Here is a 23,385-nt window from a genome sequence, read left to right on the forward strand (position 1 = left end):
GGCCATTAATAAAAGTCACTCAGGATGAGCAGGAATGGTGGGTTGAAATCTTCATTGTGTAAAAGAATTCTAAAATCTGTGAGATCACAGCTCCATTTGAGTAATGATGACCCCAAATAGTTATATTTTATTTAAATTTAATTCTTCAGTATTTTACTCTATATGGCATAAAGCATATCTAGGTTCTAGTCCTGTATTATGAAATTGTATTTTTCCATTGTCCACAGTTATAACTTCAGAGATATTTGACCTTTCCCTTTACAAAAATTTCAAGACATGTAATTTAAAAATCAAATCTTAAATACTGATATTCACTTTAAGATCCATTTCTTCTGTCAGCATGACATCTCTGCCTTTATTTTCCCCACATAATCCTTGGAAGAATTGCATATGTATTTAAATTCAGCAGTTAATTTAGCAAACATTTATTAAGCATCTGATGTGTTCAGAGAATTGTGACATATACCTGGAGACGTTCAATCTTTAGCTGAGGTCTTTGCCCTGATGGAGCTTGAAATACAATAGGAGGATGTGATACACACGATACACACGTACACAATCATTTTACTTAAGTAAGTGCATAACAGAAGTATAAGCCATGTTAAGTCCTAGATAGGAGGAAGACAATTGCTCATCTAGGAGCCTTCAAGGAGGAGGTGTCATTTTAGTTGAGGTTTAGAGAGCAAGTAGGAATTCAGCAGGTCAAGTTGGGGGGAGACATTCCAGGCCTAAGTAAATACAGGAAAGCATAGAGAATGTATGGAGACTGATGCATAGTCAGTTTGGCTTAAGCAGAGGGAGAGGACGAGTGCAAGAAAAAAGCTAGAAAGGACATCAGCCAAAAAAAAGGAACTGAGCCCTGAGAGGAGATGAGATAATACAGCTCCCTCCCATCGTTGGAGACTGTGGGTGTGTGGAACATTGCGTATGGTGGCAGACTTAGTTGACATATGAGTTTTGCAGAACTACTCCCCCCCTTTTTGGTTGTTGTTTAGTTGTTTTTCAGTTATGTCTGACTCTTGGTGACCCTATTTGGAGTTCTTGGCAGAGATATTGGAGTGGTTTGCCATTTCCTTCTCTAACTTTTTTAAAATTTTTCTTTGTTGAAAAGAAATGTCTCTGGTAGGAGAGGGGAAATGATGGTGATATAAAAACAAGAGATATCAGTAAAAATTAGTTTTAAAGTTTAAAGTTTGAAGATACATTGTCTGCTTGTAATAGGCCTTAAAGACAGAGTGTTTGGATTTATTTGATGAGTAATAATGAGCCACTGAAGGTATTTGAGAAGAAAGACGACATGACCAAGTCAGTATATAAAAAAAATAAACCAACACCTTAGTCTGGCTTTGATACTCGAAGAAGAAAAAGAGAGCAGAGGTAGGAACCATTATTAGGATGCTATTGCAGTGGGAGAGACTGTAAAGGTAGAATCAAATGGCCTGGGCAACTCACTGTATAAGAGAAGGAAAGTCAAAAATAACACCAGGGTTTTATACCTTGGGGACCTGGGGGAATGCTAGTACCCCTGGCAAGGGGATGAGATTTAGGAAGATGATCAGCTCAGTTTAAGATTGTTGGATTTGAGGTTCTACAATTCATGTGGGTGAAGATGCTTTGTAGGCAAGGAGAGGGCTCAAGAGAGGAGTCAGGAATAGATGCAGGGTTTGGAATAATCTGCATACATGATAGTGGGAGGCATTGTAGTGAATGGGGTGGCCAGAGAAAAGATTGTAGAAAGAAAAATGGGCCATGGACAGAATCTTAGTGATCACTTCACCTTAAGGAGCTGGAAGAAGAGGAGCTAGTAAAGAAGGAATTGGGCGGTGTGGGGGGGGAGGTGTATTTTTGAAATAAAGGGAGAAGAGAGGACTTAATAGGGGAAGTGCCATAGGATCATGGGTTTAGAACTGAAGCTTAGTCCAACCCCTCTCATTTCACTCTGAGGGAACTGAGATCAAGAGAAGGGAAGCGATTTGCCCAAATTCACAAAGGTAGCAAATGGTAGAGTTGGGATTTGACTCCAGGTTCATGACAGCAAGGTGGCACAAGTGGATAGAGCGCTGAATCTGGAGGCAGGGAGACTCAACCTTGCTGTGCTCAGATCTGGCCTTAGCCACCAGCTGTGTGACCCTGGGCACAGGGTCCCTCAACCCTTGAATCCCTTAACCTGGATTGCCTCAGTTTCCTCATCTGTAAAATGAGCTGGAGAAGGAAATGGCAAACCACTCCAGTATCTCTGCCAAGAAAACCCCCAATGGGGTCACGAAGAGTCAAACAGGACCGACATGACTGAATGACAACGGCAGGGAGAGTCGCTGTACTTGCCCTCCCTCTCATGCCAAGTCCAGCAAACACCTTTCCAGCGGCAGCAGGTAGACCAGAAGATGAAGACTGAACACAGGCCGTTGGGTTTTTCAGTTAGAAAGGCTTCAGTGTACTTCAAAAGAACAGTTTGCTACTTGGTGGAAATTTCTGTTTCTTGAGTCTTCAATGTGGAAGCGTTGTTCCAGCTCTTACTCCAGTTATTGAATAAAACATGATTGCTGCAGATACTGAAAGTATAGGTGGTGTAAGCAATTTCTGATTTGAATTCTAAGTGTAAAGATGTTACTATTACTTGAAATGTGGAGTTAGTACTGCTATCAAATAAATGTTTGTTGAAATAATGCTAATTGAAAATAAAAAGGTTCTAAGTGCTTAGTGCCTCATTAAAAGAATATTTGTAGTATTGACTGGGCCAGCAGGGGTCTGTGAAATGCGTTTGCTGCTTCTCTCTGGGCACCAGCTTCTGTCAATGAGCAAATTTCAGCAGGGGAGCTTCAAATGTGCATTGTAAGACCTCATGTGCCAATCAGATCACTGCTATGCTTTATTAAATGCATAAATCCAAATCTCCACCAAATGAATGTGTGCACAGTTATTGTGGTGTCAGTGTAGACTGACCTACGTGTACTTCTAGATTTTTGTTTGCATGGATGTCAGCCATTGTATATTGTGAATGACTGAACAGCAAGGACCACATTTGCCTTGTTTGCTTTTGGGCTATGATGATGGCTTGTCCATGAACAATTAAGTCATTTCCCTTCTTAGGGTCTTTCAGAAGAAGCACTATTATTGTAGTGTCAGTAGGAAGAATATATAAATATCCAAGAAATCTTTTTTTTTTTTTTGGTTTTGCTACTGCTTCTAAAATATAAAAACTTGATTTCAGAATAGTTAAGAGGGATACATTAAAGACCTCATGGAATAGCTGCCAGATTTCTTCATGGAAATTTATCTCCAAAGTCTAACTAGTAATTTTCAGTTCGAAGTTAAATTAAATTTTTCTTAAATACTAATTTGCCAGCTCATCGGGTTTGTACTGATTGACTCAGCACAGTAGAATTTCATATAGTATTTCAGTATGATTCTGCTCTGCTATTTACATCCATCATGTCTAAGATTTTGCAAGTCTTATTAAAACTCCTACAACTTAAATCTCAATACTTATACTCTTCCTGTCTTGCAGAAGATAGGAAATAGATTTTGAAACTCAGAGGCAAATTAAGAAATTGGAGAAATACCTCTCTCCCAGGTGATCTTCCATTTGGGGAGAGTATCTTGTTATTTGAAAGCTATATGGAACATAGAGGTTGAAATTATAGGGAAGAGGTGACTAAAATTCCCTCTCTGAGAGTTTTTATCTTAAAATTGATCTCCTGGGGGCCTGGGGATTAATTTGTGTTTCAGTTGCATGATTAATAGTTCTTTCTTGAAATTCTAGTATTTGGGTGGTTTTGGGGGAAGAGTCAGGAATGATGTCCTGTATTTGTTATCTTCTCCATCCATGGTATCCCTGTTTGTCTCATGTGCAGCTTTGGAATGACTTAACTTCCATCTCCTCCATTTTTGCCAGGCTGAGGCGGCTAAATTGGTCCCAATGGGTTTCACTACTGCAACTGAATTTCATCAGCAGCGGTCAGAAATGATACAGATCACCACCGGCTCCAAAGAGCTCGACAAGCTACTGCAAGGTAGTAATCTCTTAGCAGTATATTGTAGACTCTTATGGGGGAGGGGGATGGCAGGCAAAAGGAGATGCTGGAAAGTACACTTTGGGTAGTTGTCTTTTTCTGAGGGCTATGAAGAGGACTTCTGTGGTGAATGAGTAAAGATGCTGGAAGGAAGAACCTGATATTCTACATGAAACAAGAGAGCTATCTGTGATTACAGGGATTATTTGAAAATCAGTCTTATCAATCAGCAATCATTAATTGAATACCTTCTGTATGTTGACATTTGTAGGAGGCACTGGGGATACAAAGACAAGATAAAAAAACTAAAGAAATCAAGTGTTTAATAGTTTAAGAAAATCAGCTAATGGGGTAAGAAGGGGAGAAAAGGAGGATTTTTGTTGATTGAAAAAAGCTTTTAAAAAATGCTTGAGTCACCTTCTTGTTTGAGTCAATATTTTCAATTAAAGCCTCTTACTATAATTTTAGTTTTAAGGTTGAAATATTATGGCTGGTTAAAATCCTACCCAGCTTTCTTACCTTTTTCTTGTCCTTTAGAGTACCGGATATAGTCAGACACCTGGATTTGAATCCTATTCTGTTACTTACGCCTGCTTGAGCAAGTGATATCTTCAATTTCCTCATTTTTAAGATGAGGGGGATTTCATTACATCTTCTCTTAAGATCCCTTTCAGTATCCAGGTTTATGACAGTTAGAATCACTAGGATACACGATATATAATCCAGTCATCTCAGCTCCTTGGAGAGCTATAGTTATCCTGAATCTGCTCACTCTTGAAAACAATGTTGTTTTTCCAAGTTACTACCTGGTCAGGTCTGACTTTTGCTATTTCCTTATCTACTCCACTCCTTTCTTTTTTCATTCTTCGTTTACATAATCGTTGAGGACTTCAAGTGGATTTATTACATGTCAGTGCCCCAGAGGCTACAGTAATATCCAGGATCGATTGGTGTAGAACTTTCATTATTTCAATTCTGTACCTATCATCTGGATAGACCCATAAGTAAATTCCCAACTTAACTTTTAATGTGGTGTCTGTGTATATCTTTTATTGCCCCTTTAGGTGGGATTGAGACTGGGTCCATCACAGAGATATTTGGGGAATTTCGAACTGGGAAGACTCAGATTTGTCACACACTGGCTGTAACCTGTCAGGTGAGTAAGTGGGATCCTGATAAGTCCTGAGTTCTAACCCTCAGCCTTACTTTGTAATGTCTCTAGGCCTCAGTTTTCTTAACTTGTAAAATGATACAGCTGAATTGAGAATGATATCTAAGATCCCTTACAACTGTAAAATCCTGTGATCCTACAACCTTAAATTATTGTTTGGGATGAGTAATAAAATATTTATTATTAGTGGCATCACATTTGGAGGTATAAATTAATTATAAGCCAATGAGTTAATTCAATCCAAAGCAAGTAAAAGGGTAGTCAGATTTGTTAGTATAAAAGTTGACTTTGATCTAAGGGAGCCAGGGTGGGCTTTGACTGCATGAAGATTGCCCTACAGGAGTATTGTGGAAAATTGGGACAAAAAATAGATTAAGCAAATGTGGGCTAGAAGCATCTGAGACAAGGAGAAAGAGATAAAATGAGCTTGAGATTGGAATCTCCTGTACCAGGAGGTAGGACGTATATCCATCAGGTAGGAAATGAATGCAGACATTTCTAAAAAAAAAACCAAAAAAACCAAAACCAAAACATACCCACCAAGAAGTCAACCTACTAAGATCAACAAGTCTGCCGAGATAAATTGCTTTCAAAATCTGCCTGCCCTTCATCACCAGACCAATTTCCTCATTTGTAAAATGAAAGCTTTTCAGGAGAAATGACATCATCTTCAACTCCTGTTTCTTGGGTCTCACTCCCTTACTGACAACATTCTTGCATATAGACCACGTGCATGCATAATGCCGAGAAGTGTGGGGAAGGAGCTGCTGACTTGGGGAGGTGGGGTTTCTACTCTAAGGGTGTAGAAAGTCATTTGGAGGACAAGAGGAATGGGAGCAAAGTACTTTTTAAAAGGAAGCTGATATAGGCAGTAATAGTTCATTTCATTTCAACCATCATGCATTAATTGATAATATGATAGGCAAAGCCAAAATAAAGCACTTGTGGAGTCATGATTGGGAGGAAAGAGCATATCAGTTATCAATAAGTATTTATTGAGACTGTGCCAGAATGAAACATTCCTAGAGGAGATACATGCAGCACAAATATAACACTAATAAATACAAATATACACAAAGTTAAATACAAAGTGCTTTTGGAGGAGGGCGTAAGTAAATATAAGATGATTTAAGAAGGGAGAGACCAATTATGGGGAAGATCCAAATGAAGTGTTCTTGTGGAATCTAGGAAAAGAGGGCATCCCAAAGCCGCAGCTGGGTCAAGCCACGTCTGGGAGTAGGAAGCTTCAAGTGTTTAGCTTGACTAGAATGGAGTCTGCATAAAGAGAAGGGATATGGGATAAATTTGGAAAAGCAAGTAGGAGCCAGGTTAGGAAGGGCTTTTGAAAAAATGATTTTTGGGGGGTTTTTTAGACCACGGTTACTTATCAAGTAGAAGCCTCCCTTATTACAGCAAAAAGCATGAAGCCAGTCAGAGTCATTAAGCATTTATTAAGTGCTTTCTGTGCCAGGCACTGTGTTAAGTGATGGGGATACAGAGAGAAACAAAAATCATCTTCGAGGAGCTTGTATTCTAATGAGGGAAACAACAGGCAGAAACATTGTATGTGCTAGATATATACAGTGTAAATAAATGTATTCTTAAAAGGGAGGCACTAGCAGGTGTGGGTGGGGGAGGTCATGAGGAATGTGGAATTTGAACTGAGTCTTGCAGGAAGCCAGAGAAGCCAGGAGGGGAGGTGAACAGATCAGACATTAGGGAAAGCCAGTGGAAAGGCCCAGAGGCAGAGCTGGAAGGTCCTGTTCAAGGAATAGCAAGTAGGCCTCTGTCCTTGGAGGAGAATAAAGTATGAGTAGACCAGAAAGGAAGGATTTTAATTACAAAACAAAGGACTAGATCATTGATGCTGGAGCTGATAGAGAACCACTGGAGTTTATTGAGTAGAGGGTGGAGAGGGTCAGACCTGTCCTTTGGGAAGAGAGCCGAGTGAGGAGACAGAGCAGAAGACTTGCCGTAGTCCACCTGAGAGGTGGTGAGGGCCCACACCAAGGAATGCTGCCTGTGGGAGTTGAAAGAAGGGAATATATTGTATTGTGAAAATAGAGAGCCAGTTTATAGAGGCTTTAAACTGTAGGCCTTGAGGACTTTCTGTCATATCTTAAAGTAGATAAAGAGACTCATTTGATGCTTCCAACAACCGTGTGAGGTAGTTGTGGTTATTAATCCTAAGAAGCAAGAAACTTGTCATGGTTTCAGGGCCGACAAATAAGATCTCTACCTTCACTCCCCACCACGAACAAGCTCCCAACCTGTACATCTTCATATTTTTTGGTGAGGTAGAAGTCTTTGCTAATTTGAAAAAAAAAAATGTACTAGAGGAAAAAAGTAGAGGAAGAGAGATGGAAGCTGGGGGTGGGGAGCACAGAGAAGGTGTCAGGGCAGGTCTCCAGCCGGGAGATGGTGTGAGCAGGGCATGAGGGAGAGGGCGCGGCCTTGCCAAAGGAGAGCAGGAGGAGAGGGTAGGAGTGGAGAGGAGTTTTGAGCTGTGACAAAAATTGCAGGGGCATGTCCTCGTATTTTCTCAGTAAGTTAGAGGTGAGGGTACCTTGAAGGAAGAACTGCTCATAATTATGATACTGGAGTTGAGAAAACATTTTTTCTTGTGCCAGTGTTTGTTTGTATTATAGTTAGAATTGGAACATGCCTGGGACTAAAGAAATAAATTCCATGAGTATCCTCTGTTTTCATAAAATCCATTTTTAATACAATACACGTCCGTGTGTACCCAAAGTGTGAAGCCATCAAGAAGTGTATGGTATAACTATAATTTAATAAGATTAATTTCTACAAACCACACAAGAAAAGTAAGACCTGACCTTTTTGAAAATGGAAATTTCCCTTCTTGGTTGCCCCAATGTTTTATTTGTTATAAAGCAAACGTAGTCATTTTCTCTGGGATGACAGCAAAATGAGGATTTTAGTGACAGGATGACCTTCAAATTCAAAAATTTATTTCAGAATTAACTGGCACTGCTCATTTGATGAGGAGGGCCAGGCCATTTTTATTTTCCCTTATATGTGATTCTGAGTAGGAAAGGGTTTGGGGAGTAGAGGGAAGGAGAGCTGTGGAAAACCTTGAGAATAATTTAGAGGGACTTGAGGGAAGGAATAAAATCAAGAGACACTCTTGTCATTGCTCAGGTGCCATTTGGAAATTGGCAGCTGGGGGGAAATAAAGCCGTTGAAAATGACACCCTTAATATCAGGGCACCGTTTATAGGTCTTCTGGCATTATATGTGACCTTTTAAATAGTAATGTTTTCCCCATGTTGTTTTGACAGAGATTCATGCAGAATAAATATTTAGAGTACAGTACACCCTGTCCATGGTTGCCATGGCAACCAAGCGTGTCATGCTGACGTTCTAAAGTTGTATAAACAGAATCCCAGGCTGGGAATGTTTACCGAATGGTCAGCTCATGTCTGCCAACAATAAAATGAAGCAAAATTCTCATGTAAACATATCCTGTCTATAAAAATAACAGAATACTCACAGACAACTGAATACCTAACTTCAAGCCTTTGATTTTATCCAAAGAAAATTAATGCTGAGACTTTAGGTAAATAATAGTGACTCTTCACATTTTGGAGTGGTATAGGAAATATTAGCCCCATTTTACAAATAAGAGAAGTGGAGTTCAGGTGGGGGAAGTGGCCTCATCACACTGTTGATCTGTCTCAGAGCTAGAGAAGCAGCACAAATGTCCTGGAAAGTCTGAGGACCTAGGTTCAGATCCCACTCCATTACTTCCTCTGTGTAAATTTGGACAAATTGCTATCCCTTTCTCCCCCCATCCCCCCAAGTCTCTAAATCTAAGGTCCTATGACTCTCAAGACCACTCTTACTTTCTCCTTTCTTTGCTTCTTTCATCCTGCCAGTAATAGAGTGCAGGGCTGCTTGTCCCTAGATCTTTCAAGCAGTGACAAGAGAACCCTATGGGGCAATGGATCCAACTGGATAAAAGCAGTAAAATGGACACACTGTTCTTGTTTTTACCCCAGAACTACTTCAGAGTTCTCAGATACTGTGGTGTTTGGCACAACATTGTAAGGCAGGTGTAGAGAGGTCCTGAGACGTACCTCAAATAGGCACCAAGGCAGTCCTGGATGGCAGCCTCTGTGGCACCTATTTTCTCTTCTCTTTTCTCCACCTCTCATCCTTTTTTATGCTCTACCTCTTTCTCAGTGTTCTGTTACTATTTCTTTGATAATTCTCTTGTTATCAGACTCTGCTCAGTGGAGTGGATATAAACATTGGTCTAGAGTTGGTGACATTCCTAAGCTGCTGTGCGTAAAACCAGTTATTGCATGACTCAAGGGTCTTCAAATCCCCAAAATGTCCTAGCCTACTCTCCTGTTTCTGGCCCCAGACCAGCCCAAGCCTAAATCAGACTGAGGTATTTTAACTTCATCTTGTCTGCGTTTATACTTTATAAGATTTGTGATTTCAGTAAGTAAAAAATCTGTGATTTTATTTATACATGTTTTTCTCCCATTGACACAAAGTGTAACTGGCTCCTTAATGCCTTAGGACAGGGCTGGAGAATCTGAAGCCTCAAGGCCACAGGAGACCTTCTAGATCCTTGGGTGCGGCTTTTTGATGAAGTCCAAATTTTACAGAACAAATTCCTTTGTTAAGAGGATTTGTTCTGTGAACTTCGGATTCAGTATAAGGACCTCCCTTGGGGACCTAGAGAGCCACATACGGCCTTGAGGCCTCATTTTCCCTACCCCTACCTTACAAGATGGTTTCATGAGTCACCATAGCCAAAAAAAAAATTTATCACCTCATGGCTGAATAGTGGATGAGTCTGTCAGAACTTTACCAGGCACAGGTCCTCAGATGACAGAGGTGTCTTGGCCCATCTGAGAAATGCTCCACTGTCACAGCCTTTGAGAATTCAAGTGTAACTCCATTATGAAGAGTTGCATGTGGTTCTTGACAATTGGTACAAGACATTAATAAGCTATAGTGGTTGGCCTCAGACAATTTAGTCTCAAATATCGAAATATGTGGCTGTAGTTCATGCTTACTGTTGTTTACTTTTCATTTTCTTTAGCTCCCAATAGACCGAGGTGGTGGTGAAGGGAAGGCCATGTATATTGATACTGAGGGAACCTTCCGGCCAGAGCGATTGCTGGCAGTGGCTGAAAGGTAGGCTGTTCTGAAGGTGAGGACTGTCTGGGTGTTATATTTAGCATCTCACTAATTACTGGGGTTGATTCAGCTGATCTAGATGGCTAGGTCCTTTGGCTTCCCTTAACTTCTCTAAGAGTATCCCTCAAAGCTGTTCAGATGTTGTTCTTGGTATGAGAGGATGACTTTGCTATAAGAAAGGTAGGTTTTTTTTTTTTCTTTGATCAGGGAGACTCTGCTTTTGAGCTAGAATCTTCAGGTCAGCTCACAAGTTAATGCCACCTATAATCTAATTCATGGTCACATCTAGGATCATTTTTCTTGTCACCTAAAGCCTTGAAAGTGAATTGGAATACTTGTTACATGGCTGAGAACCACACTTTCTCTAGCTGTAGTCCCACATTGATACAAATCCAGCTGGTTACACCGTTGCAGCTGTGGGGTTTATAGAGAAAGGTTGACTGAAATTCCCTTTGATTTAAGGAATGGTTTTTTGTTTTGTTTTGTTTTTTCCTCTTTGTCCCTTAGTGTGAGCCTAAACCATAAGGCAGGATCACTGAGGTGCAAATTAACTGGGCTGTGGTTGCATCACTGCAGACTCTAATCTCAAATCCCACAGTTCTTTGGCAAGTCGAGAAAGTGGACAGATTTCCTCTTGGTGACTTTTGTTTTAGGGAGATGTATATTTCCACAGTGGATCATTCCTCCAAAGTGACAGCACCCATACAGGGAGATCCTGCTCAGAGATCACAGTTGAAAAACTTCATCTTAGCCATCTGCAATTTCCCTTTGCAATTCTATTGCCTTATAAAATGATCTTTATGAGGGGCCTCCGGGTGCATTTGACTTGGATTGAGGCCAGAGACTTGGGTTTGAATCCTGGCTGAGACACTCAATAGCTACATGACCCAGGTGAGCTGCATCACCCCAGTGAGCATCCAGATAGTCAGGGATATTTGTACTGGCCACTTTCCCGGGGTGCTTACACTCACTCTGTCAGCCTCAAAGTGCTACATAAATGTGAGCTGGTGGTGGTCATTCATAGTGGTGTTATTATACCCATTCCTACTTGTTACGAAAATTTTTCCTGCTTGAATTTCCTATGTATGCATTAATTGTATACATCTTACCTCTATCAATGGTTCCTCAAAATGGGTTTTGTAAAGTAAGGCCCAGGGTCTGCTTAAGCGAACATGTGATTATTTGTCACAGCAAAAGCATTGAGAGTGCCAACACTGCTTAAGTACAACCTGTTATTTATGAACATTAGCCCAATTCAGGCTATTACGGCATAATTTTCCTGTGTTACATGACATGTTCCTTTTTCATGGAACCATTGTGAGTTCTCTTTATCCAGAGAAAGAGCACCCTCTCGTGGTGGTAGAGGGGGTGTATTTCCAAGAAGCCACTCCCAGTTAAGGGATTTAAAAATCATAGGTAACTTTTACCCAGGAACCCTGAGGGTCTTCCTCTCCTGGTTTGATTTTTTTTCTTTTTTCAAAGGGGCCATCCCTTGAGTAACTACTTAAAGAAACCTATTCATTGAATGGGTGTATCTCACTCAAAGTGAGAATTTGATAAGACCTTATCCTAAAATGGCAAGTATCTCCCATTGTATCCTGGGCCATCTCTAGCCGTCCTGATGAACCCAGATGGCTCAGGAGAAGAAAGTGAGGCTGGTGACCTTGCACAGCCCTCCCTCACTCAAATCAAAGTCAACTGCAAGTCATGTCATCATTCTGATGTCGTGGTCCTCTCCAAGAACAAAGGACAAGCAACCTGGAGCGTAAGATCCTACAAGGGGGTGTAGGTGTGTGGGAGGGAGAACAGGAAGAATGTTCTCCATTCCCAGTAAACTTGGTGTGACCCCTGTAAGGTGAAAACCTTCTCCTTGTATTGATAGCAATTCATTTCGAGTATTTTCTGAGCAGTAAAGATTGCTCACTTTTATAGTGAACAAGAAGGAAAAGTAGATGAGTGAAAAAGCATTTAATACCCACTGTGTGCCAGGTACTTTGCTGGACCCCGACAATGCAAATATAAAAGTGAGACAGTTCTTGTAAGGAGATTACATCTGAATTTCATGAACAGCAAAAAAAAGAGCATTTTCATGTACAAAATCAAACATTCAGAAACAAGATTCTAGATAGAAATATGAATCTCGTACGTATAACTTGTCTTTTCTCCTCCCACTTTATTTTTAGTTTTCACCATTCACTTCTACAAGATTTTGAGTTCTCAATTTTTCCCCCTGCCCAAGATGGCATGTAACTGATACAGGATATACATGTATGATCATATTAAACAGATTTCCACAGTAATCATGTTGTGAAAGAAGAATCAGAACAAAAGGGAAAAGCCATGAGAAAGGAAAAAAAGAAGATGGTACGCTTTGATCTGCATTTGGACTCCATAGTTCTTTCTCTGGATGTGGATATATGGCTTGCCTTTTTAAAGAGTATTTAATAACTCTAATGTCTTAAACACAGTCTTTAAGACAAATCCACACATTTGCCACATGCGGTATTTGCCCACAATGTCTGTCTAACTCTGCCCTGTGGGTCCATTGCCCCTCTGTCAGTAGGGAGCTAATACGCTTCCTCATCGATTCTCTGAAGTTGCTCTTAGCCAGTGCATTGAATAGAGTTCTTAAGTCTTTCAAGATTGTTTTTCTTCACAGTGTTGACATTGTATAAAAGTTCTCCTTTTCTGTTTGCTTCAAGTTCATACAAGTCCTCCCAGATTTCTATGAAACCATCCCTTTTGGTACAGTGAAATTCCATCATGTTCATGTACCAGAATTTATCCAGCCATACCTCAATTGATGGACATCCCATTTATCTCCAGTTGTTTGCTGTAACAGAATGAGTTGCTGTAAATATTTTTGTATATTGTATCCTTTTCTCTTTGATCTCTGGCTATATAAGCCTAGTAGTGTTGTCACTAAAGCCAGGGGTAAGCACGGCTTAATCACTTTTCAGAGGAAATTACATTGTAATTGATAGAGTAATACATACAGGGAAGGAAGTTTTGATTTGGGGAGTCACCAAAATGTGAGTAGAGCCAAAGGGCAGGTGATCATTATGCTTTCAGAAGCAGTGCTAGTAGGGATTTGTTTCTTTGTCACAGCACAGGAAGTGAAAATCTGGAGGCAGGTATGTGCATGGTGGTGAAGCAGAGCAATAGCCCAGGTATCTGGGGTAGAGGGATGAGTGGAGGCCAAAATACACGGGTCTGGGTGAGTGCGCACTCAACAACCAAAACACTGATTATCTTATTAATGGAGGTTCTCCAGTGGTGCGAATGGCAGCTCATTCATGTGTGCTACTTCTTGTGCATGTCCTTCCCCAGAGGGTCTGTCTCTGATTCTTCTCATATTTTATGGATACCAATGCAATGCTTAGGTTGGCCATTTGTTACCAGTTACACTCAGTACATGACCAAAGGAGATGGCCATCTTCTTTTCATAAAATGCCTTTGAAATTTTTATACCCCTTTCAAACAAATCATAATTGGTAACATCCCATGTGTTTCTGTCCACTGCCCTTTCACTCTTCTCCTAGCTTGAGTCTTCTGGACTGTTTGTTGTTCTGTGATTAGCAGCAGTATAGCTTAAACAGAAGAATATTGATGTTAAAAAGACATGCTTTGAAGCATCAGGCAGCAATGTGTGAACCTTGTAAGTGAGGCAGATTTCCAGATGTTATCTGACCCACTCTCCGTCCCTTACTCAGTCTGAACCCAGCTTATCTGTGTAGCTCTAATGCCTGTCCAAGAACTCCGTAGTGATGGGTGAACTCATTCAGTAGGATTTCTTTCCAATTGCATATGTCATAATCAGAGCAATATGAATCTTAAACAAGACTATCTGGAGGACCTCACCATCAGTAAGAAGTCTGTCTAAGCATTTGAGAGTTCCCTATCATATCCCTTACCCAATATTGGTAGTCAGAGGATCATTAAACAAAGGGACATTTATCTAGTATTAGCCATCATAGTTTTCAGTTTCATTTTATTTTTGTTTACCTTGGTTGGGTATGTTTTTGTAAGTTTTCTTTTTTTATTATTATGAACTTGACAAATATCAACAAGTGTCTTTCCTTACACAAAGGAAAAACAAAAGGGCTTATGTGATACTTCGAATGTACAGTGTATATACATGTTACATTAGCGTTCTTCTGTTTTCTTTTGTATCCCCCAAGAAAAACTCTCTTAACAAATAAGTGTAGTCAAGCAAAATAAATGTATACATTTGAAGATATGCATCTCATTCTGTCCCTTCAACCTTACCCCTATGCCAAGGGGTGGGAAGCCTGCCCTCCTCCTCAGTCTTCTGGAGTCATGCTTGGTCATTGTGTAAATGAGTCCCCAGGTTCTGCTCATTTCCATTGGTGGCACCTTGTAATTGCTCTACTTCTCGTATCAGCTGTATGATAAATTTTGGCTTGCTAAAGGGAATTGCCTCTGAAAACCTTCCTGTTCTCAACATTTTTCATCAAGGATAAGTGCCAGGGTATGTATCGGCTATTCTTATAAAGATTTCATAGAGATGAAAAGGATAGGCTGTCAGTGGTTACTGATGTCATCAGTCAATCAGTAGGCATTTATTAAGTCCCTACTACGTGTCAGCATCTGGAATTAAGCTGCCTCTCAGATGGTTCTGTTGTATTTTGCTAATTGATTATTTTAATTGGTGGTTTTAAGGTACCCCTTTGGTAAATAAGGTCTTTAAAAAAAATTAAAAATAAGGTCTTTAAACCAGAACGATCTGCCAGGAAATGATTTCCATTAAGGCACCACATGTAAGTGAATAGCTGTTTGTATTCAGAAGGGAATTTATTAATTGTAGCTCTCATGGCATATTTTTTACTGTCTGAAGTGGAAATGGTTGTGGTAAAAGTGAACATGATTTTAAGAAACAGAATATGCTTTGTTTTATTTTGTGTTTAAAAGTAAGCAGTGGTATGTACTTTATCATGATAACCATTTACTGAGCCCCAAACGTGAACTTAAGTATCAGACTCCTTCATCTGAATGCACATGGTGGGAGCCTTAGTGTGCTAGAAGTCACACTCAAATGTTGCAAAATCTCAAGTGTTATTTGTGCTTCTGAAATGAAGTCGTCAATTCATTCCCTCTAGTCGCCCTCAATCTTTTTGCTAATGGTAACTGGATTTCCTTCCAGCCAAGGATAACTTTTAGTTTCTCTCGTGCTTAGGCTGTTTCTCTTCCCCTTTGGTTTGAGAGCACTCTAGTCTAAATTCTGAGATGGCCCTTGGCTTCCATTGCTTTTGAGTGACTGCTTGGTAGAGCCTAAGGTGTAGAGAAGCATCTCCAGATTCCCTTCTGGAGCAGTAATTTAGGGATTTAGTCATGAATTTCAAAATTGTTTCTATTTCCATCTGTTGGAGGGATTGGAATTTCCTGTCCTGAGTTTCAAGCAAAGCACAGCAGCACTCCTTGGCAGACCTGCCTGCCTTTGAAAGTGCGCCTTTGGGTGTGACTAGTCCGGAAAGATCTTTGCTCTGACCAAACATAAGGTGCAGCCTTTCAGCCCAGCTGTAGAGTCAAAGAGTCCTGGGCTTCAAGATCTCCAACGGCCCCTAGGTGTATAGTGCTTTATGGGGGACTGTGGTTTTCTGCACAGCTCCTCCATCCCGAGACCCAGAGAGACAGAGGTTACAAGTATTATTTCCATTTGTCAGGTAGGGAAACTGAGTCTCAGGTAGAGGCAGTAACTTGCCCAAGATAAAAAGGCTAATGACTGGCAAGAGCAAGAGTAGCATCCAGGTCTTCTAACCATGTTAACCCAGGGTACTTTCTCTACTTGGTTTAGGGTTGGTACAGGAAAAATGAGGTGAAAAGCCAAAGGACTGAATTGTGGCTTTTTAAATGACCTTTTGTAAATCAGTTCTGCAGTATGAGGTATCCAAAATGAAAACCCCTTTTCTGGAACGAAGCTTAAAAAAAAAAAGGAAGGAAAACCTGAATTCTTTTGGCTGTTCGAGTCTGATTTTCTGAACTACCCTGTCAGCAGCTTCTGCTCCTTCTGTTGCTCCATTTTGATCATCTTCATGGACTCCTGAAAGTTGAAGATTTCTCCAGGTTATAACCTCTGATGGACCAATTTCTTTTCTTATGTTGTAGGAAAGAAGCAAGGGATGGTAAAGATTGCATTATGAAAAATGGCTTGACACACTGTTGCAGATCGCAGGCTACATTCTTAGTTTAGATACCTGTGGGGGCTGGAGGTTTTCATTCTATAACATTTGAAAGGAGCTATTTCACAGCAGCCTTGTGTGTATTATTTATTTTATAATCAAGTCAAATGATGTGGAAGTGCCAGTGGCACTTGAATTACAGGCAGCCGCATGGGGTCATAGAAAGACCACGGGACCATATAAGATGAGGATAGCTGACTAGATGATGTCTAAAGACCCTGAGGGTGCAGGACTGAAGAAATAAGATTGAGCAAGCATCTGATCAATTCTGTCTGCTACCCAGGACTAAAAGTCCTAGTTATTACAGAAATGGGTGGTACAAAAAAATTTCTGGATCATGACCAGAATCCTCTTGGTTCTCATTCACTAGACTTTTTATTTTAAGTTTTGTTGGTGCTTTTTGTTTTTGTATCACATCCATTTCTGAACATCCCCCAAAACTTTCCCGTGTAACAGATTATATGAAAAGAAAGAGAACAGTCAACCCCACAATACACTGACTGTGTCTGACAGCCTGTGTGGCCATTCCTCAGGCTATGAGCACTCCCACTGTGGCTGCAGAAAGAAAGTGCTACTTGAATATTTTGGTATTTGTGAAAATGTTCTTTCTGGCTTAAGGAAATCCATTGGACTTCTGTGTGAAGACACTGCAAGTACTTGTGCCTTTGGGGTTTTATACCATGCTCCCCGCCCAACTCCCATCACTACATTCCCTTGCAATTAAGAAAAACAGTGAAGCAAAATGTACTGACACAGCAACCATTTTGGATGGTACATGGAATATTCTGCATCCTTAGTCCATGTGTTTCATCATCTTCCCTGTGGGATCATGTTCTTTATAATTGTGTATATGATCTGGTTCTGCTTGACTCTGATATTAATTTCCTTTTAATAAAAGGCTTCCCATTTTCCCCCCATTTTTTCTCACATCTATTGTTTCCTAGAGAGCCTTAAAATTCCATTCCACCCCATTCATATACTGTGGTTTGTTCAGCTATTTCCAAGCACTTAAGCACCTCTTTTTTGCCAATTTTTGCTATAAATATCTGACCTGTCAATCAACAAACATTTAATAGCACCTACTATGTGCTCTCAAGGAGGTCACAGTTAATGGGGGAGACGGCATGCTAACTGTGCAGACGAGATATAGTCAAGATATGAGAGAAAAGGCACTAAGATTAAGGACTAGGAAAAGCTAGTTGCTTAAGGTGGGATGTAAGCTGAGAATTAAAGGAAGCTAGAGAAGGCTTTTTTTCCTTTTTTTTTTTTTTTTTTTAAATTTCCTCAGCTTTTTTGGGGGTAGTAGAATTATTGGCTTAAACAGTTTAAGGCAGCTAAGTGGTACAGTGGATAGAGCTCAGGCCTGGAGTCCAGCTTCAGACACTGCTGTGTGATCCTGGGCAAGTTGTCAATCACCATCTGCCTCAGTGTCCTCAGTTGTGAAATGGGTATAAAAACAACTACCTTATGAGGTTGTTAGAATCAGATAAGATAAAAGTGCTTAGCACAGTGCCAGGCACAAATTAAGCACTACACAAATGCCAGCTGTCAGTATTATTATTTCAGGATTCTGAATATTTTTCCAGAACGGTTTTACCAATTCAGTCTGTAATTTCTTAGTGTTCCTGTCTTTCTGTAGGCCCTCCAGCACCGACCTGTGGTATTTTATTATCTTTGCCAATTTAACGAGTTGAGTTAAGCCATTTTTTTAATCTTAATATTAGAAATATGGAACATGTGATGAATAGTTTGCATCTCTTTTGAGATGTTCTTATCACTAGATCTAATTTGACACCTTATGGTCAAATGATCCCAGAGGCAGAGCCTAGAGAATGCTTAGCTTTTTAAGCCTATTCAAATGTTCTCACCAGGTACGGCCTGTCTGGCAGTGATGTCCTGGATAATGTGGCGTATGCTCGAGGCTTCAACACTGATCACCAAACCCAGCTCCTCTATCAGGCTTCAGCCATGATGGTGGAGTCCAGGTATGTTTGGAAGCAGGTGGCAGGGATGCCCATGGACCTGAGGAGATGCAGCATGTACAAACTGATCAGAGGCTGGGCCTGGGGGCAAGAAGGACGAAAAGGAGACTAATACAGCTGAACTTATGGGGAGGAAGCAAAGAATTTAGGCAGCTAGGTGGTACAATGGGTAGAAGGCTGGGCCTGGAGTCAGAGAGACCCATCTTCCTGAGTTTCAGCCTGGCCTTAGACACTTATTAACTGTGTGACCCTGGGCAAGTCACTTACCCCTCTTTGCCTCAGTTCTTCATCTATAAAATGAACTGAAGGAGGAAATGGGTTAGAGGCAGAGAAGGCTGAAATGACTGAACAACTGAACATGCTGTATATATACTTACACTTGGGAGTATCAGTACAGTGGAGGAATCTAGCTCTCTGACATGGCCTGAAGTACATTTTTCCTTTCAAGTGAATATTTATATAAATAACTGAATATGTACTTGAGATTTTGGGTAATGAGGAAGAAGACTGAGCCATACTTAAGCAAAAAGTGTGCTCCAGTGTATCTCTCTCTTCCTTACTCCTTAGGTATGCGTTGTTAATTGTGGATAGTGCTACAGCCCTCTATCGGACGGATTACTCTGGCCGAGGGGAGCTATCCGCCAGACAGATGCACTTAGCCAGGTTCCTGCGGATGCTTCTGCGACTTGCTGATGAGGTAGAGCTGCTGGGCAGTAGTGAGGGTGCACCTTATTTTTAGTCTGTACAGTGAGTCTTGCTAAGAGGATGAGAAAATGCAAAATTCAGGCTTTTAAGGGCCTGCTCAATGTAAGGTACTCTGCTCCATGCTCGAGAGTCATGGCACAAACTGCTTCTGAGAAGCTTATGATCTAATAGATCAAATACACAAGTAACTGAGCCTCTCTGTGCTTTCATTTCCTTACCTGTTAGAAGGGGAGAGCAGTTCCTTTTTGTTGGAGGAAGGACCAGGGAATTTTAGTCATCCATTTTCTCCTTTTCATAAAAGAGAGTTAAAGCCAGTAGAACTTTCTGGGAAGCCTAGGTCAAGGTGCCTGCTGATGTTTGTGGTAACAAAAGAGCCTTTGTGTTTGTCTTTTCCCCATCAGTTTGGTGTGGCAGTGGTGATCACTAATCAGGTGGTTGCCCAGGTAGATGGGGCAGCCATGTTTGCTGCAGATCCCAAAAAACCCATTGGAGGAAACATCATTGCACATGCCTCAACAACCAGGTATCGTATTGACTTAGATGCATTTACAAAGGTGCCTTCTCTCTTTTTAAATAATATTTTTCCCTAGTTACATGTAAAGATAATTTTTAACATTTTTTTTTTAAATTTTGAGTTCTAAAGGATGACTTCTTTTTTTAAAAAAAATTGTAAACTAAGCAAACATTAACATGAAAATTTCCCCAGTATAAAAGAACAGAAAAGGGGAATTGTATGTGAAACTGTGAATATGTTGTAGTTTGTTTTTAAACATATATTAAATTTAATATAATACCAAACTGACCTGCTTGTTTGTGCCCCCTTCTGACCTTTGTGTTTTCCTCTCTGGATTTCTTAAAAATGTTCCAGGGATGCTCTTTTATTTTTATATCACTATCACTGTCTGTCCTGTCTACTTCCTTACCTGTCCCACAACTCTTTCCTCCCCATAGCCCTTCTAATAATTGTCATTTTCCCCTTTTGTCATCTTTTCCAGTCTCATGGCTATGATGTAGAACTAGAGTTAGAACAATTTGCATTTCTCTTACTGGCTATTTGGAGTATTTTCTTATCAATAGCTTACATTTCTTTTGAAAACTAGCTGTTTATGTGGAAAAAAAATTTGATTTGGAAAAAAAACTACTTGAGAATTGCAGAAATATGAAAGTTTACAAAAATCTTTTAAACTTTTTTTTGTCTATTGTTTAGGAGTATTTTGAATCTAGTATTACTGCTACCAGCTCAGCAGTTAATGAATGGACTTTAGTTGGTAGGCGCATGCTTTTAAAGGAAGGAAATTAAAAAACATATGAGACCTCTCATGCCCTTCCTAATCAAGAACTGTTTTGCTAACTTTAACAATATTTCACTGTCCTGATAATCTACTGAGTGACTAAAAATGGTTTTTCCCATGTAAGAAATGCCTTTGTTGTTGAGAAATAAAGAAAAGTTCTCATTTTCTTTCCCAAGAAGTATGCAGACCTAGCAAAACTTGGACTTGTTTAGAACTCAGACATGGCTTGTGAAATTTGGAATGCAAATACTACGTCATTTGTTTGCTTTTTTCAATCAGGCTGTACCTAAGGAAAGGACGAGGAGAAACCAGGATTTGCAAGATCTATGACTCTCCCTGCCTTCCTGAAGCCGAAGCTATGTTTGCCATTAATGCTGATGGAGTGGGAGATGCCAAAGACTGAGGCACTACTTTGATTTTGCTTATAAAACTTGAGTGTTTCCTTATGAATAGGACTGTTCCCTGGTATCCTTCACAGGCCTTTTCCTGTTGTGACGGCCCCAGAAGAGACTTCCGTGAAAACAGCCATTGTATTTGCCCATCTGAAGGTGTAAACAGGAGACAGGTCAGCACTCAGGAACCCTGATCCGAAATGTTGATTCCTTCTGAGCTTACTGATCTCTATGTGACTTCTCTGGCCCTTGAGGGAGGTGAGCAGCAGCTCTTCCCATAACACTATCTTTAGGTGGGCATAAGATTTCCATTCGTCTGGAATGTCTTTTTTTTTTTTTTTAAACATGTGGCTGCAACTGGACTGACAACCTGAAAAAAACTGGGCCCTTTCCCCCTACTGTCTTTAATGACGAAAATTAAATGGACCAGGGCCGTAACACAGAAGTGTCAAATAATCTCCTCCTTGTTCCAAGTTTCTCCCAGGGTCTTGTTTCTCTGACAGTAAAATTCACCTGGAAGTTGTTAGGCATCTGTATTACTGTTGGGATTTTCTACATAAGTATTTGTACCCATTGAGGGAAGTCTTTTTCTTTTAAGGAAACAAGTGGAGTAGGAGACCTGGATTTATGAGGCCACTTGCTTGGTCCCAACTCAGCTCTTCCTTTACTGCTTACAGTAAAGTTCTTGGGTCTTGGGCATTTCAGGAGCCTTGGCAAAGGGATTTGAGCCCAAAAATGAAATACATGCTGGAAGCTGGGTTTTTGAGGCCTTCTTCTGTTGGCTAAATTAACATCCTATGTTGAGGCCTTATATTGGCTAAATATTGTAAGATAAGTTTTCTCTACCACCTTGCTGTTGATTGATTTATTTACTGGGTTGTTCATGGAAGGGGGCATATACTTAGAGTCTTGTTTTAAAATCTAGATGCTTGAATCCTATTATCAGCAGCCGTGAGGGGAATAAGAAAGGGGGCAGAATCCCCATCTTTACTGCTAGCAGTGGGGTAAGGGAAGAATGAAACATGATCACAGAATATATGGCTTTTTATCAAGGTGGTGTGATGGCTGCTCCTTCTCCAAACCAAAAAGCTTCTCCACTACAGGTTCTGATGCTATTTTGAAATCACTTCTTTCACTTTCCTTCCAGCCAAAATAGAACCTCAATTTTCTAATCTTGGTTTTAAAAGGCTTGCAATATGGGGGGAAGGATGTATTTAGACATGAACATGACATAAAAACAAAATGCATCAATAAAACAGCTCCAAAGACTACCTGCTTGTCCAGCTTGGACTAGCCCGGTGGAATGTCAGTGTTGGGAATCGAGAACATACCTTTTCTCTAGCATGTAAGCTGCCTATTGTGTAAATGTAACACTAAGTGTAGAACTTTACCCACATGATTCACCTTCATGAATCCTTGAAAATTTTAACCTTTGCTCCCTGATCATGTACCTGAAAGAGCACGCACGTGCACACGCACACACAGACATACACACACTCTCTCTCTCTCTCTCTCTCTCCCCCTCCCTCTTCCTCTTTGACCAGGCATGCCTTGGTGCTGATGTGACACTGTTGACATAAAATCTATGCTCCTTGAGGAAGTAAGGAAAGAGCGTGAGGGGAGGTTTATACTTTACTGTTTCTGTCTATAGCAATTTATGGTTCTTACCCTGGCTGGCCCTCTCAGATTCCATTTTCTTGCTGACTGCTTTTCTCTTCCACACCCTCTGAAATGAGGTGCTTGGTTAGATCTACATTCCTCAGCATAAGGAGTCCATGTTGCTTCTTTATCAAACTTTGCTAGATGCTTACTTAAATGATTTGTAAGGGGATATCCAATGTAACTTCAGGGTCTTCACTGCTACAACTTTCCAAACAAAATATTAAAATATTCTTGTGTCTGAAAACATCTGTACTTAAAAATGCTTCTAAACTATGCAGCCTAAGTACATGAAGCCAACCCAGGTTTAGCTCAGAGGCATGCATATTCCCTCACTAAGTCATGGCCTACAGAAAGTCTAGATAGTGAGAAGTCTGCTCAGATCCACGTGCTTGTAACATAACCTGAATCTAGTTTTTCCTGACAACATGACTAGATCATGCTACTAAAAGGATCCCATGAAAGAGGTAAGACAGATATTTCCATTTGAAAGATAAGAAAAGTTAAGCTTAGAAAGGTGAACTCATCTGAGGTCCTACAGCCAGCAAAGAGCACCATCTTAACACATTTTCAGCTTTTCTGACAAGACCAGTGCTTCTCCCCTCCTCCTGCAGGGTTGTATGGTATAATAAAAAAGGATACTCCCTCTTCTCAAGTCCCTTGGACTAATGTATTCTGAGGTTGCCCGTGACTATTCAGAAAGACTGACTCAAGGCCAGGACACTCCCTTCACAAACAGCTGAAACTGTACATAGATAGACAGATGCCCTCTTACACCCAGCATTTTTTCATT

General features: G+C 40.4%; 1 protein-coding gene across 7 annotated transcripts in view; it reads left to right on the top strand.

Moving 5' to 3' along the window:
- Positions 1 to 22,839, top strand: part of RAD51 (RAD51 recombinase) — a 45,244-nt gene extending 22,405 nt beyond the window's left edge. For all 7 annotated transcript variants that reach the window (XM_072625415.1, XM_072625410.1, XM_072625411.1 and 4 more), the window contains exons 4-10: positions 3,896 to 4,013; positions 5,078 to 5,169; positions 10,265 to 10,359; positions 18,434 to 18,547; positions 19,112 to 19,241; positions 19,651 to 19,772; positions 20,821 to 22,839. In XM_072625415.1, the coding sequence (XP_072481516.1) occupies positions 3,896 to 4,013; positions 5,078 to 5,169; positions 10,265 to 10,359; positions 18,434 to 18,547; positions 19,112 to 19,241; positions 19,651 to 19,772; positions 20,821 to 20,944 (795 nt within the window). In that variant the 3' untranslated portion in view covers positions 20,945 to 22,839. The remainder of the gene's footprint in view (positions 1 to 3,895; positions 4,014 to 5,077; positions 5,170 to 10,264; positions 10,360 to 18,433; positions 18,548 to 19,111; positions 19,242 to 19,650; positions 19,773 to 20,820) is intronic.
- The last annotated feature ends 546 nt before the right edge of the window (positions 22,840 to 23,385 follow it).

Source organism: Notamacropus eugenii, chromosome 7 (assembly GCF_028372415.1).
Source record: "Notamacropus eugenii isolate mMacEug1 chromosome 7, mMacEug1.pri_v2, whole genome shotgun sequence".
NCBI lineage: Eukaryota > Metazoa > Chordata > Mammalia > Diprotodontia > Macropodidae > Notamacropus > Notamacropus eugenii.